Genomic DNA, 16,092 nt, shown 5'->3' on the forward strand with positions numbered 1-16,092 from the left:
GATTGCAGCCATCGCCGAATGACCTTCATCTTCATCAATTCGAAGCCTTTTCGCGCATACAAAAAAGGAGTCTCGTCCTTGAATTTCACTAATTCAGACTGCCGCTGTGTCTCTTGGCATTTTGGCTTCGCAAGTAATCTGCTTTAATGCTTTCCATTATCGTTTGCTGTGGTTTTCGTCCTTTTTCGCCCATCTGCGCGTTTGTCTTTGTTGGTCTGCGTTGTGGTACGCGTACTTACGTTGGCATGGTATGTGTGTGTATGTCTAGAAAGTTAGCTGTTTGTTTGCTTTGCTTTTCCGTTTCCGTTTTGCCGACACATGAAAATTACAACACGCGACTTGCCATTTTAGACGGTAAATATTTCGGCCACCTGTGTGAGTGTCTCTGTTTTGAGTGTGTGGGTGTGTGTGTTTGGGATTCGCTGTATCTGGTCGCCTTAGGGCGAAACAGTTTGGCGTATCCTATGTTTGTGTTTGGCTTACACCTTAACAAAATCCCTTTCAAGACACACTTAAATGCAATTATATTGAACATCGTGTAGGAGGACGCATCAACATGCTTTAACTTTTCGGGATATCGATTTTTTTTGCTATTATTATTATTATTTAAATGTTACTTTCACAGTACAAAATTATTGGAATCTGTACGAGGAAAAATATAAATATAAATTAGAAAACGTTCAATGTCTAAGCGATTTGAAAGTTAAAATACTCCTTAATGTATGGCTATCACTTATAAATTGGATTTGTGTTAAAGCAGAAAACTTTAAATGCCAGTATACTTTTTACAAAATGTAGTCAAGTTTCTTCCAGTGTGCCAGATCTAACTTTGACTGCCTCTTTATCTTTGCTGTCGACGCCCTCTGTGCAAGTGTACTCTGTTCAAAATTTACTGCAGCGGCAAAGTTTTCAGCGAAATTACGACCATAAAGTAGCAGTCAGCAGAAGGTGGCCACCACAATAACGTGCCGTAATTAAAGGTATCCAGCTGAACATAATTTCAGCAGCATTTCGCCCACCTATTGCTTATCAAAAGTAGAGGGTCCTGCGCTTCGTGGATATTATATAAGTGGCTTTCCCGGACAGACTTCTACCGCGAACTGCTTAAGGATTCCGAACAGCGAAGGTCAGCAAACACGAGCCTATGATAGGACAGGCATTTGTCAGTCCCACGGAGATCACATCTGAGGACTACGTGACACTGAATCCGGCGTGCTGCTGGAATTTTGGCTTCTCGGAATGTCGTAAGTGCCTGCTAATCTCGTTTAAAAGGTTATGCAAATTACAATCAATATTCCCTTCCTTGGGTCTTTAAAAACATTCAGTACAATTTCAGGCGTTTTAATATTATAGATTCATAAATCCAAGAACCTAAAAAAATTCTGTGTAGGCTTCTGAATAGTTGTTACCTGGATAAGTTAAAGTTTTATATCCTGTGGTTTACCTGGAAGCCAATAAAAGGCATTGAAAATTCATTAAGTAAGTTCATAATTGCAGTGGTTGTCTTGGCAGGTTACGTTTATCTTAAAATATAGTTACGAAAAGTGTGGAAACTACTCCCTCATTTCAAGTGGCAGTGACCAAGGACCAGTTAATGCCGAAGGGATCTTTATGACAACCGGAGAAGCGGGACACCGGCCACCTGGATGACTGGGCCTTCCTGGCCTACAGGTGTGCCACTTCCGTCCTGTTTGGCTATTGGGTCAAGGCCTTAATGAGTCAAAAGAAAGCGGAACAATGATATACAAGTGTGAAGAAAAATAAAGTTCATGAGTATTTGAATTTGCTGGCACCATTGATGGATCTTGGCAACCCCAATTATATAATAATTATATTATTATAATATTATTATATTATAACAACAATGTGCTTACATTCAGCATCTGTCACCATTGGCGGGTGCCAGTCAGTCTGCACCACTTGTCAACTGTTCCAAAATAATAACTAATTGACTGGCATATGCCATGGCATGCCCAGCTAATAGGAGATGATATGTAAATCGAGAAGCTGCTCCCTTCTCGTATTCCATGGTATTCCACTCCATGTACTCTATTCCTGATCTTCGTGTACTCCTAAATTCATAGTAGCCATTTGCATGGCTCAATATGTTTGGAAGTTAAGCTTGAGAGCAAAGGGAGTTGAATGTCATACCAGATTTGGATTCTCAGAATAAAACGTATTTCAGCAAATAAAGCAATCGTCGTTGGGATGGGACTTCAATGCAATTTGTTGGTAACGAGCCATCAGTGTGGTATCTTTCTATGTTATACTCGGACGCTTTTATGGCACGGAAATGTCCTTGCCTGACTGTGCATATCGAAATTGGTAACTGTTTGTGCTGGGTGATTTGCACCCAGTTTGGGTGGAGCTTTCAATTCATGCCCCAAAGTGTTTGTATCGTAGGTGCGAGCACTTAACCTGGCTTAAAGTCACAGAAGTAACACGTTCCCACGCAAAACCAGCCAACCGCATAATCATGGCACAGCCCACATTAGATGGCGCGGTTCCAAAAATCCGCTGAAAAGACAAAGGCAAAAAAGTGTCAAACAACAATATTTGACTACGAAAAGGCCCGAGTGCCAAATTTTGCGTATACGCAATGTAATTAATTTGAATGTTTTTCGGTTTAGCAGCCACTTCTGCGGCGACGGCGGTGAAATGCGATTACTGCACCTATAAATTTGTGGTTTAATGAAAGCGGCCAGGTATTGCGGTAACATTCCGGTTGATAATTCAATCTGAATCCTCTCGAAATCGCAAAATTTTTGCACACCAATGCTTTTGGAGGCATCGCTTGAATGTAAATTATTAAATTCATTAGCGTTCATTCCGCTTAAAATGTATCTTTAATTGCATTCCCGGAAGCGAAATCGTGGTAAAACGACGGAAGCAAAATGGAAGCAAAACGAGGCAACCCATGAAAAACTTTCTGCATTGGAGGGAGAGCGCTCACAAAGGACACTAAACAGTTGACAATTCCGTTTGGATGGCACACGACTCAAATGTTCATATTGAATTAGTAAAATTGCATGCATTTTCTGCTACGTTCTTTCGAACGAGATGATATTAAACTGAAATGTGGCCAAGAGACTGTGCTTAAATTTAATTCAACGGAAGTTTTGGCTCTGGTTGAAGCAGCCTTTTTCAAAATTGCTTGTCAAATTTTTTAAAGTTTCAATTACATTGATTTAGGAAACTCTCACAAATAACAAAGATTTCAAAAACAAAATATTTGATACAGAGATATTTGATATTTAAACAGAAACAGAAGGAGTGTCTAGCTATAACCGACATTTGGGTTTATTATTTATCCCCCCTTCCCCATTCGTGTTGTCTTTGGCAACTCCTTTAAACAACTTTCTATAATCCTTTTAGAAAAGAGAGTTCGCGCTGGCAGCGGCAGCTAAAAGCATCTTCAAGTTTTGTCGTTGAAAAGTGTGCGTGTATGTGGCTGTTAAATAAATATTACACATACGCCCTGTGTGCCATCAGCAAACATAAGATGTTGGCAAGAGCGTGGCTGCCGATAATTCAGCGCGCGATACAATGGCGATGAAAATCGGAAGATATGGCATCATATCAAGCCTTAAAAAATGTGCCCTCTTTTTTCGGCTTTGAGAAGGGTGAATGTTTTTCAGCTTTAATGGAAATTGGGACCATGAAAGGATAAGAATGACGTAGGTGTCTGTTCATTTGGTTGGTCATCGTACTCGAATCGCTGGCCAAATTTTTCAGGACTGGCCTAAAAGGACAGCCCGGCGAGCCAAATTTATGTTTATGACGATCCTATGTGAATAAATTATAGCTTGTGCACCATTTTCTTTTTTTGCGTTTTGCTGTTGTCATCAATTCGTATATAAATATAACGTATACGTATGTGCAGGCTACTGCATATTTGGGCGAACACTCATTTCCTGCGAGCCTGAAAGTATGCAACAAAAATCGTATGTGGCCCTGTCATTAACAGAGACCGGTTCGTAAAGGGGCGTGCCCTAAGCACTCTAAATGTAACATCCTTTCGTAGTTCATGAGAGAATTCCTTTACCCCATCATTATTTTCAGTTCCTTTTCCCCGCTTGTTGCTATTCCTGCTGAGAAGGACAAACCGGCAATTGGATTTTCCCGGTCTTACCACACTCATAACGACACTGAAAAAATATCTGTGACATCTGTGGAATTTATTTAAAAATACATTATTTATGCACATATCTAAAAAATATATTTAAATTTGGAAATGTATTCATGTTTTTAGTGATAAATTAATTAATAAAATTAAATACAAACGGTTTTTAAAAGTATTATTAGAAAATTGACTAACCAATTAGTCATTATAATTGTCTAATCGTTTTTTTAATATGTATATAAAATGTATATAAATGTGTATATATAAAATTACTCAGCAAAAATTTTCTTTCTCTATTCCATTATATTTTCAGGGGTATTCAAGTAGATACTCGTAAGCTTCCGTTTCGACAGGCGTCGCTTATTCCTTCCTTTTTTGCATTTGCTGAATTTTAAAGCACGTCCTTCGATTGGCTCCGATATCCTGGCGTTCCGCGCCGCGATAACTTTCAATAAGCGACATTCAGCGCTTGGGTGAACAAAAAGCATTTGCGTAATTAATTAAGTCATCTGCTGGGTTTGTTTAGGGGCCATATCTGGAAGATTGTGTGTCAGTGCCACCGCTATATGCAATTCCCCGTTTACGCCTGGCTTGGTCCTTCGACAATTTGCGACGTGAATGCTAAATGAGCGTATACGAATTTGTGGCCTCGCCACAGGCAGTAAACACTTACCAAAAGTGTTTAAAGAAGTCGCAGAAAAATTACAGGCATTTAAATGGAATCCCCATTAATCAAGGGCAGGACATTAACTCGTCATCTTGTAAACCATAAAATATTAAATTTCCCTACGTTTCCATCAAAGTCTGTCATAAAGTGTTCGGGGATAGGAAAATTTCAAGTAATTAACAAACTGGAAAGCCATTATGCTAGTCGGTAAAACCTAATACAATTCAGGGACAACACAGATATAAATAATGCTTCCTCGGGCTGGACCCAAAAAACTCTTTGCAAAGCGAAGCACATTTCTGCCTAGGACCCAGGCGTAGTTAATCAACTTTTTTTTTGGCTGTATGGTTTGGAAAAATTCAATTGCCCGCTTTTATTGTCGGCGACGTCATTTAGCGTTTATGTCGGCCTACGAGTTTAGGCAAACTTTTCTGACGCTGACTTGGGTTACCATAGCCTTGAGTCGTTTTTACTGGCTTCTTATTGATCGTGACCAGACATAAATTCATCAATACTTCGCCATTTAGGCTGACGTCAACAGATGCTACCAGATAAAGGGCGGACAAGGGGAATTTGATTGAACAGCGCATTGACCGCTAAAGAAGGATGACTACCTACTACTCACAACGTGATTTGGTCCTTTTTCAAACTGCAAATATCTTCAAATTTAATTTCATTTTGATTCCTACATCTTGCCTATGGCAAAATAACGATATTAAGCAGTTACCAAAAGTGTCTTGGTTAGAAAAATAACAGAAAGGCCATAGAGTAACACATATTTGCAAATATATTACTATAATAACGGTTCAAAAGAGTTCCTATTACAAGTTTAGCCATTTGGATTACAATTTCAAAATGTTAAAAAAAAACCCAAAACACTGTAAATTTCGGCGCAACTAGAAACCTTTGACTGGCTATTTTCAAAATATACAAAAAATGGCTTTATTAAAATTCAAACAATTATTTGCGCTTACGCAACCTTTAGACCTTGACCCCAATTTCGCCGGGTGCAAAGATCTTGACGTTGCGATCGTTGACCTTGTAGAGCACTTCCTTGCGCGTCTCCTCGCAGGCATAGTTCCCTTCGTCCAAAACGCGTTCGATTAGGAGCTTGCCATCAACCTCACGGAAGACACCGCTCTTTAATCGCAACACCTGGATGCGCACCTGTCCGAGCTTGGCCACATTGTTATCCGTGAGCTGGTAAATGTCGCTGTTGCTAAGCTTCGTGATCACCGTCAGGTTTTCACGCTCCTTAGCGAGGGCAGCCAGATCCTGGCAGAACTGCTGAACCTGAAGCTTGCTCGCTCCCAAATTGAACAATATGGATAGATTGTCGATCAGAACCGTGTAGGAATTGCGACTGGCGTAGTTGCTCTCCACCTGGGCCCGAATATCCTCCACCAGCTGCTCGGTTAAAGTCTGACCCTCGGTATTTCTTAGCCATTTGGAGGCCAAGCCCTCGCCGGCCATGTCGCTCAGAACATCGATAACACCCAGGGTTTTTCCCTGGAAAATGTTCGTATTATAGCCTAGCCTCATGCCAGCATTGAAGTAATGCTGGTAGTGATGCTGCAAGCAGACGAGTAGAGTTCCAGCGTTGGAGATGCGTAACCTCTGACCCAAAATGCAGCTGATGAGAAAGCTGCCATCCACATTGGACTCCTCGCTGATGTGAACAAATCCTGGCAATTTCTGCTCATTGAGTCCACAGGCTAGCAGGACTGAGGTGGCCATTGTTTCGATCTAAAATAGCATAAAAAGAACAGCCATGAGTCAATTTGCAAATGTCAAATGTGGAGTTCATTAATTAAGTGCGCAGTTATTTCTTTGTTTTTTTTCTACGGGTCAAGTCACGTGGCGACCAAGCCAATGAGGTTCAAAACACTTGAACGGGGCCAACAACTTCAAATTTATTGGCCAAAATCGGGGAGGGAAAATGAAAAAGGAGGGAATTTCCATCTTGTCACTTCATCATTGCTGTCAGCGGCACACGTGGCCACCATTCAAGAAATTGTACTTAATACACAAAGAGAGAATAAATACACCAAATTTGGTACACCATTGGTATTTTCGGTATAACTTGACTAAAAAAGGTCAGAAAGCTAAAACAGTAACATTTTTTTTACTCCTAATTACCAATACTAACAAACTAAATCACGTTTTGATCAACTGTCTTACTAGCTTTTAGTATTTAGATAGTATGATATGAGAAATTATCAGTGAAATTATATGATAAATAATATTTAAATATTTTGGAAGTAATGTATGTATACATAGAATTTTATTTTAGATCAAAAAGTGACCTAAAATGTCCTAATAAATTTGTATTGTTATATACAAATTTAAAAAATATGATAAAAGAAAACATTATTTTCCTATCCGGAGATCGAACCCGCATTTTTGGCAATAAAATGAAAAAAGTGGCAATAATACCCCTGAGCTAAAATACCGTTGTGAGAAGCGCCGGCAAATGCCCAGGTAGGCTCCAAATGCTTATGAAACTCCCCTTTGAGGGGTGAAAAGCTTGCTGCCAAAGCTTTGTGGGGCTACTTTTATAGAACACTACCAGAGTTATTTTTCATAGTATTTAATCAAAATTTAACACCAGGTATAGAGTTGCTAAAATAGCTGAGAGATACAAATTAGTGATAATGGTGGGACATGCTACGAAAACGTGCGAGAAAATATTTAAATAAGAATTAGGCGTTATGGTAATACAAGTTGGAGAAAATATTTGCCCATTCATTTTCGCTATGGACTCTTATCACGGCCAAGATTACCGGCATCAGATTTTCCGCTTAGAAGCGTTAACTGCTCAAAGTGCAGACAAACAAAAACATTCTAATTAAACCTTGACTTAAAGGCGCATTACACACGCAATCTAAAGGCAATCGATTTAATTAGGCACAAAATAAAAATGTTTCGTTAATTTGAGGTCCAATGATTAATGTGTGGCGATAGACACACGCTCGGATTTTCTTGAAATTACATAAATGTTCCGTGAATGGAAAATTTGACTCATTTGCACATGGCATTTTCATGATTACTATCCCATGACCGGTATGGAAAGTACGCCATTGATGGGATACCAGATATTACCAGGGCTTTCAATTACACTGTAATCCCCGTGTGTTATGATTTCTTATGCCAAGCGATACCATCTTCGTAGCACTCACACACAAAGCTTGAAGAGTCATTGCGTTGTCAATAAAAAGCTCTCACCAGTTGTTTAATGTTGACGCGCGACCCAGACTCAATGGGTGTACCGCTCGCGTACCGCTTTCTCTCGCTCTCGCTCTCTCTCGCAGTGTCGCCCCGCTGACCGCCAGTCACTGACTAACCCGGTCGATCCCGCTCCGGCATCGAGAATCAAGTCCCCGTATCCCGGTGACAGTCCCAGTGCCAAAACACTTCCGAATCGCCCGCCTTGACCGCGCTAAAGAGCAGACCTTTTCGAATTCGGAGCGCATTGACACACTTTAAACAATATATGTATATATCAACTTCTATGAAATTATTAAAAATAATTATTTTACTCATTGCTCGTTACCTTAGTTCGATTTTCAGATTGTTGACCACCGTATACTATATTAAAAATCTTTGAAAAATACTCATGAGATAATAACCTTTTTTTATCTAAACTTTATGGAGTTGAAAATATAACTTTGTAAAATTATGTCAAATAAACCCAGGAATCTTTCAATGAGTTTGTTTGTGTAATACAATTTTGTTTTAAAGATCTTTCAAATTGCAAATTAAATATATGTAAAATGGAGTAAAACATTTAAGTTATTTACAATTTTTTCAAAAAGGGTCTTACAAAAATGTTATAGCAATTCGGATGTTGCTATCGCTGCCATATTTTTTTGAGTGTGCGGTCGGACTGTTGCCAGCAGTTGTGCGGGATCTGGCGCGCTAACGACTGCGGCGACGATCAGTCCGCTTTCGGTGCTCAAGCGTTGCGTTTCGTTTGCCTCCAGCAGCAGCAGCAAAACCCTGACCAATCCCATTTCCCGAAACCCAGACCAGTTTGTGTGGACAACGATGACGTGCTGAGGTCGATCTCTCTCCCTCTCTCTATCTGGCTCTCCCTCTAAAACGCGCTCTTTTGGTGTGCCAAAAATTATAAAGCTATTTATTTAATAGTTTTCTTCGTGGAAAGCAGACCAACAACACCCGGAAAATCGGAGGCGGCGTTTTCTTGTTCAAGGTAAATATGCCATCAGCTGTGGCCAGAATTCCCCTCCTTTTTTTTTTGCTTCATTAGCACTTTAGCAATTGCAATTGCAGTGCAGTTTTATTATTCAATTTGCAAGGCAAACATGCGGCTTCGAAATGGGCAAACACCCGTAGAGATAGTGTTTCAGTCGGATTAGTGAATTATCACGCGATGTTTCGTGCCACGAAAGGTTATAGAACGATCGGAATAGTCTGTCAAAAAATCAGCTGTTTATGAGTAGTAAAATCCATTATCAACTAATTATTTTTGGGGGCTCGGTAAAGCGCGAAAATCAACTACAGAACTGATCAACTGATCATGTGATGTTCGTTATTAATTCGACTTTGACCACTGCCAGTCATTTTTATATTCAGATAAAATTCAGCCAAAAAAAACAAACAAACAAAACAAAAAGTGAAAATAAAATAATACGAGAAGAGAATGAATTTCGTTCTGCATATAATTTATGAAGCACTCGACGCACGTGGTTGTTCCCAAACAAAAATAGTAATTGAATAAATAAATATTGGCGGGCTGTTCACAGAAACACAGAATCTAACACATGCCAGCAATAATGTTGTGCACCGGGATTTCGATCGATAGTAAACATGTTATCTATCTATAAACACGCCCCGGTAACCGGGTCCACTTGATAAGGCAGGGCCAACAAACAAGCCTATAAAGACTGTTACCCCCGGGTCTCGGGTTTATAAATGGCAGCAAGACAATCGACAGAAAGAGCTATTGGCCGATATGGATACCAACTGTACACACGCCTAATTGTAACCGAATGCCCTTGACTTTCATTGTAAGCCAAGTCAATAATACCGTTTGAAAATGGCAATTTCTATGATATAAAATTGGTATCTGATGTAAATCTCTGATTGATAACTGGAATATTCAATCGGTTAGTTAAATACAATTTCAAGAATTGAACATTCATAAATTGAATGGGTTCATGTTTAATCTGAAAAAGTAATGGCAAAGGTCTTGGACTCCTGCGATCTGAGATTAAAAAAAAACGATCGGATATTATTATAACTATAATTTACGAAATCCAAAGATATATAATAGACAATTCATTATTTGGAAAGTAAAAGATGGATTTAGTTGTTCAAAGATTTCAAAATAATTTTTATAAAACTAACGCGGTCAAAAATAATACCACTAGAATTAGATTTAGAAGTAAATAAATAGCCAAAAAAACTAGAGCGCCAATCCCTTAATCATGTCAATATGCCATTTTGCCGAGGAAGAGTATAGAAAACAGATAGTCGAACTTGCTCTCAAATCGATTCATTTTGTTGGTCCGAATTCCGCATTACCTCACTCCAAACATGAGATCATGACCGATTTGCTGGCAATTGTTGCCAAAAGATATAAACAAAATGTAAACAGAACTGGAGACGCTTATAAACAAATGAAATTGGCAAAATTGCAGATGGACGCTGCCCGGCAATGGCGACTTGTTGCGCAAGCTTGTGGGCCGCCAAAACTGAGTTCAATTACTCACCTGTGGATTTGGAGGACTTCCGGGCTTAGATTTCTCTTTACTAGCGGCAAGGGATTCACTTTTTCGGTTTAGTTTACGAAACAAATATACAAATTTGACATGAAAAACATGTTGTAGGTGCTAGTATGACCGTAATTTCATACCGATCAGCTGTTTTGCAGGTCTGAAAAGAGTGCTGTTAAGCGCAGCAATACCGCTGTTGTGCGTTAACGAATGTTATCCGAGTGCAACGGCATTAACACATATATCAATGTTCTTTTTCGAAGGGAAAAAATATATCTTTTTATAATATTAATAATTTCATTAAGATGCACCAAAAGTAACGAGAGGAAACAAATTAATATAATTAAATCATTTTGGCTTATATAAACTAATTTACATACTCATGCATTTGCTGCTTAAGTGAAGTCTTTACTTCATTCAAAAAAATTATCTTGGCTTAATATTTATTGAAATGTGTTTATTAAAATGTGACTACGCCATATTTTCATTTTGCATTTTTTTGCATTTTTGGCTAACCCTTATAACGAGTGAGTAATTAACTAACATTATTGGGGTTAAATAATAAAATGAGCTTTAGAAAAGTCATTCAATTTGAAGAAGGTGCTACTTACATTTTCATAGTGGTTAATGAACAGTAAAAGTCTCGAAACAAAATTATTTTGTACCAGAATTATTTCTTACCCTAATACCCCATGATTAACATTTTCGACTACGCCCAAGACAACAGTTACCAACATCTAGCCGCCGAAAGCTTTCCAGCTAAGCTTTCCCGCAACCGCCCAGATGTTTTATCTGTTAGTCCTTCAATTCCGTCAGTTCCTTATAGCCCCACCGGCATGACATAACACAGCCGACCCACTGAAAATGCCGCCCATCGAAAGAGATACGACTTAGCCGCCCTATTACATTTGCAATAGGTACAGGAAATCCTTTTAATTCGGCATCCAAATAATATACATATCTCTTCTACCACCTTCTAGCTAAAGATACACAACTAAGGATACACCCAAAATGACGCAACCAAAGAGGAAATCCAGGTGGTTCTTTGGCGGCTTGGCGAGCGTGGGAGCCGCCATGGTGACCCATCCACTCGACCTCATCAAGGTCACGCTGCAGACGCAACAGGGTCACCTGTCGGTGGTCCAGTTGGTCCCGAAACTGGCCCGCGAACAGGGAGTACTCGTCTTCTACAACGGCCTTTCTGCCTCAATGTTGCGCCAGATGACCTACTCCACTGCGAGATTCGGGGCGTACGAGGTCGGAAAGGAGTACGTCAATACGGACACCTTCGGCGGCAAGGTGGCCCTTGCAGGCGCATCCGGTCTCATCGGAGGAATTGTGGGAACTCCGGCGGACATGGTCAACGTGCGCATGCAGAACGACGTGAAACTGCCGCCGCAACAACGACGCAAGTAAGTGGTATTTCTTTCAATTTGTTCTTAGATTTTACTAAGGCCCTTTCAAAGTAAGTTATCCTAAAGCTACAGTTATTTCGATTATTTGAGGCATATATTATAAATCACGCGGAACTTTGGGTGCTTTAGATGCTTCTAGTTACTCCAACTTTTCGAATTCTGGTATTTCAGCTACAACAATGCGTTCGACGGACTGATAAGGGTGTACCGCCAGGAAGGATTCAAGCGACTCTTCTCTGGCGCCACCACAGCGACTGCCCGTGGAATCCTGATGACGATTGGCCAGATTGCATTCTACGACCAGACGAAGATCTACCTGCTGGCCACGCCGTATTTCCAAGATAACCTGGTCACGCACTTCACGGCCTCCCTGGTGGCCGGAACAATAGCCACCACTCTGACCCAGCCGTTGGATGTGCTCAAGACGCGTTCCATGAACGCGAAACCCGGAGAGTTCAAAGGCCTGTGGGACATCGTGAAGCACACGGCCAAACTGGGTCCTCTCGGTTTCTTCAAGGGCTATGTGCCGGCATTTGTGCGTCTGGGCCCACACACGATCATCACCTTCGTGTTCCTGGAGCAACTGCGTCTCAATTTTGGCACCTTGAGCTAGCCGCGATGTTGATCGATCCTTTAACTAGGCAATAGTTCTCCCATGGCTGGCTGGCAGATTCCCTCGAGCAACGCAAACATTCCAGCAGCAATTCGTTCTCCACAGTGTAGAACATAACTTAGCTTTAGCCCGTTCCAGTTGTTAACCAAGATGCTTTTATGCTAGCAAGATATTTGTTTTTAAGTGTTTCATGCCCGCTATCCCAAAATATATAATTTTTGATAAAATACACAAGTGCATTCGCTTACCGTGTATATTACAGCTTTAATAATGTCGATTTCATCGTAACATGATTGCCATTTGTATTGAAGAAAATTATTAAGAGCAATTGTACAGAAGGTGGCAAATTAATATTAATATCTGTGCTCATTGGTGTGGTTAAAGTTGGCTCGATCGTACTCCAACGTCATTGTCGTGCTGTTACCAATTATATATATTTTGTTAACAATGGCTTAGCATTTGTTTGTTGTTGCTTTATGTGTTAAGACTGCCATGCAATAAATAAATAAAAAAAAGGTGACGATTTAATTGAAATGTGAACCGGGATTCCACAAACGACTCGGAGAATTCTACGAACTCTCTAATCATTCTCACATAATCAGCTGGAAGTCCATTTGCTAAACAAGTTTATAATGCTACTTTGTGAAGATTTAAGTTTTTTGGAAGCCGAATTTTGCTATCTATATTCCCAATTTATTTGTGTATGATATACTTTTTCTATCACCTACTAAATGCAAATTAAATAGGTCACCATAAATGTAGGAAGGATTGTAATGAAGGTCTTATTATTAATATTTCTAAATTTTATTAAAATCAATAAAAGTAAAATGTAGGGTACTAGGTTTTTTATACGTGTACCGTCCTAAAAGTACAGTCAATATGCCGTGATTATGGCAATTAACTGCAACTGCTCAATAAAACAAAGGGATCGCGTTTTGATATCAATAAACCATTTCGGTGAATAACCGAAACAAGTTAGCTTCCGGTACAAGCTTTATTTTGGCCTGTTAGCGATCATCTATCTAAGTCCTTATAAACCTTTGACAGCGAATAATCATTCATCAGTCGCCAACGTATCGCAATGGGCTCCTCTTTATGTCCCGCCTCTTATCTGGTGGTGTTGGCAATTATCCTCCTTGCCAGCGATATTGGAGTCCAGGCTAAAAGAACGATCAGGATCCAGAAATTAGAAAAGGCGGTTCAGGATACCACATATCTGCAAAGCCTTCTGCGAATCTCTGAGTCCGAGGAAAATGAGTTAAAAATAGATGGAATGCTCAATCTGGTTCATAGCCTCGACAATGATTGGACGGTACGTAGTTTATATTATATTCTGTAGGAATAATTAATCAGTATTTCCCCATCAGGTTGTGTTTAAGGTCTTAAGATCCCCGGATGGGGACGCAGACTTCGAAAGGGTTTTAACATTCGAAATTCAGCTTTGTGACTTTATGAAGAGCTACTACAAGGATATATTTTACGAACGGATCAAGGACTACTCGAATGCACCACATCCGGACAAATGTCCTCTGCCCAAGGAGCGTTATTTACTACGGGACTATCCACTCAACGTCAAGCTGCTCAAAAAACTGTTGAGTCCGGGCTTCTATCGCATAAAGTATACCCTTAAGAATGAAGAGATAAAAATATTATCGTATGTGCTGGAGATGGAGTTGGAGGAGTACTAATCAATTTCGAAATTTGCAAATTTGCAAGCTCAAATGGTAACCATTTAATGCGTGGAAAATAAAACTATTCGTATGATTGCATCTGCTTCAAGACCTCGTCGTACACGTATTTCCTGGCCTCAGTGCCCCAAATGAAATCCAGATGGGCCCACTTCTCGAACGGCACCAAGTAATCCAGTGCCATGTTGGGCAGTTCGTCTCTCAGCTTGCGAACATCGCTCACATCGCACATCCAGTCATTGGCTCCGTAATACAATAGAACCGGAGCCTTGGCATTCTTTAGCTTGTACTCCGGAGGGAAGTAGCTGCCATACTCATAGGGATTGCGGAGTGCAGTGTAGTCGAATTTACGGAACTTTCCGGAGTTGTATTCCTGACAGAAGTGCAGATTTTGGTTCACGGATGCGCCAGCCGGAGAGGTAGCCTTGATGTGCTCAAGTAGGTCCTGGACAAATGGAGAGCATTATAGATAAAATGCAAGTGATAGGACCAAGATCATTTCCAGATACTTACATAGTCTAGCTGCTCGGTATCGTAGCCACCAATCAGGAAGATCTCGTTGGCGCACATGTCGGCATAGGGTGAAGTGGCCTGGCACATCTCGATGCCCAAGTCCTGCTTGAACTTGTTGCTGGGCATAAACTCCATGGATCCGCAGACCTCCACGATGGCATTGGGCTGGCCTAAAATGGGGGCAAAGGCGCGGGTCAAAGGGCTCTTCATGTTGCCCATATAAGCGGCTGGTCCCAGAAGGTGGGCGGACTTGATCTTGTCATTGTACTCGGGTCTCTCCGACACCATCACCAGATAGACAGTGGTGCCTTGGGAGTGGCCCACATATTGCACCTGCTGCTGTCCAGTCCTTGCCAAAACGTAATCAATCATCGCCGGAACGTCGTACATGCCGATCTCGTTCCAGCTGAAGTTCCAGAAGATCTGCCAGTAAGTGGGCCAGTACTTGTGCGCCTTGGAGTAGGTGTTGCCTCGGGCATTGCCCATCCACACATCGTAGCCGGCATCGGCCAGCATATAGGCGAGGGATCGCTCTGGACCCATGAGCACCCAGTCGGAGGAGGAGCTCAGCATGCCGTGCATGAGGAAGGCCACCGGGCGGTTGGGAGAGTCACCCGTTTTGGGGGAGTACGGGATGCGGTGCATGGTCAGAATGTAGTTGTCACTGGTGACAACCTCGTGGCGTTCCATTGGGTAGCCATAGTCCTCAATGCGTTCACCCTACAAAACAATGAAATGAATTGTTAAATTAGATAATTTTAAGTTTAAAGTAAAAAGGTTCATTTGTTAAATTAAAATGTTGTTTTTGTATGTACGCCAGCTTGAATAAGTGTATAGCTTTTATACGTACGCAATCGGAAATAGGCCGAGACCCGGCCAAAACCAGGCCCAATCCGACCAATAAAATGGCCACTTGTAACGCTCCTCTTGTCATCGTAGTACTATGATCCGTGTGGTTCGGGATCCCAGCTTTTATAGCCCTCTGAACACTATCTATCCATTGATAGTCACAAACAATCAGATTTATTGGCAAACGAGTACGAAGACCCCCAAGAAATCAGTTAAATATATATAAAAGATAGATACACCTGGCCTAATCAGCTTCTTGTTTAGATTGAAATCGCGGGTCTCAAATTTACAGTCTAAGTAAGCCCAAACCCCCCAGCAAAACGTCTGATTTCCTTATCATTTTCCAATTATTTTAGTACCCATTAGTTTTAAAACTCAAGAGCATACTACCGTTAATGATTAATTGTTCAATTCTCACGATTTTAACGATTTTATTTAAACAAAATTTAATTTTAAATGTAATGAAATTATTACAAACAATTTTTT

General features: G+C 40.6%; 4 protein-coding genes across 6 annotated transcripts; 2 read left to right on the top strand and 2 right to left on the bottom strand.

Annotated features, from left to right (window-relative positions):
• Positions 1-5,554: 5,554 nt before the first annotated feature.
• On the bottom strand, positions 5,555-10,683 carry LOC6536946. Of its 2 annotated transcripts, none has more exons than XM_015192539.2 (2): positions 10,526-10,683; positions 5,555-6,536 (listed from the first exon to the last, which is right to left on the bottom strand). In XM_015192539.2, the coding sequence occupies exon 2, from the start codon at positions 6,525-6,527 to the stop codon at positions 5,772-5,774; it is 756 nt and encodes a 251-aa protein (XP_015048025.1). In that variant the 5' UTR covers positions 6,528-6,536; positions 10,526-10,683; the 3' UTR covers positions 5,555-5,771. The 2 variants fall into 2 exon arrangements, with proteins under 2 accessions (XP_015048025.1, XP_002097515.1); XM_002097479.3 differs by lacking the exon at positions 10,526-10,683 and adding an exon at positions 8,016-8,158.
• On the top strand, positions 8,722-12,810 carry LOC6536947 (mitochondrial dicarboxylate carrier). Of its 2 annotated transcripts, none has more exons than XM_015192540.3 (3): positions 8,722-9,003; positions 11,509-11,940; positions 12,115-12,810. In XM_015192540.3, exons 2-3 carry the CDS (start codon positions 11,540-11,542, stop codon positions 12,554-12,556), a joined length of 843 nt encoding a protein of 280 aa, XP_015048026.1. In that variant the 5' UTR covers positions 8,722-9,003; positions 11,509-11,539; the 3' UTR covers positions 12,557-12,810. The 2 variants fall into 2 exon arrangements, with proteins under 2 accessions (XP_015048026.1, XP_002097516.1); XM_002097480.4 differs by lacking the exon at positions 8,722-9,003 and adding an exon at positions 11,287-11,445.
• Positions 12,811-12,962: 152 nt separating this feature from the next.
• On the top strand, positions 12,963-14,335 carry LOC6536948. The gene is made up of 2 exons (XM_002097481.4): positions 12,963-13,868; positions 13,924-14,335. Exons 1-2 carry the CDS (start codon positions 13,638-13,640, stop codon positions 14,242-14,244), a joined length of 552 nt encoding a protein of 183 aa, XP_002097517.1. The 5' UTR covers positions 12,963-13,637; the 3' UTR covers positions 14,245-14,335.
• On the bottom strand, positions 14,265-15,755 carry LOC6536949 (lipase 3). Its single transcript, XM_002097482.4, has 3 exons — positions 15,608-15,755; positions 14,758-15,477; positions 14,265-14,689 (listed from the first exon to the last, which is right to left on the bottom strand). The coding sequence occupies exons 1-3, from the start codon at positions 15,689-15,691 to the stop codon at positions 14,309-14,311; spliced, it is 1,185 nt and encodes a 394-aa protein (XP_002097518.1). The 5' UTR covers positions 15,692-15,755; the 3' UTR covers positions 14,265-14,308.
• Between the last annotated feature and the right edge of the window lie 337 nt (positions 15,756-16,092).

This window comes from Drosophila yakuba, chromosome 3R (assembly GCF_016746365.2).
Source record: "Drosophila yakuba strain Tai18E2 chromosome 3R, Prin_Dyak_Tai18E2_2.1, whole genome shotgun sequence".
Classification (NCBI taxonomy): domain Eukaryota; kingdom Metazoa; phylum Arthropoda; class Insecta; order Diptera; family Drosophilidae; genus Drosophila; species Drosophila yakuba.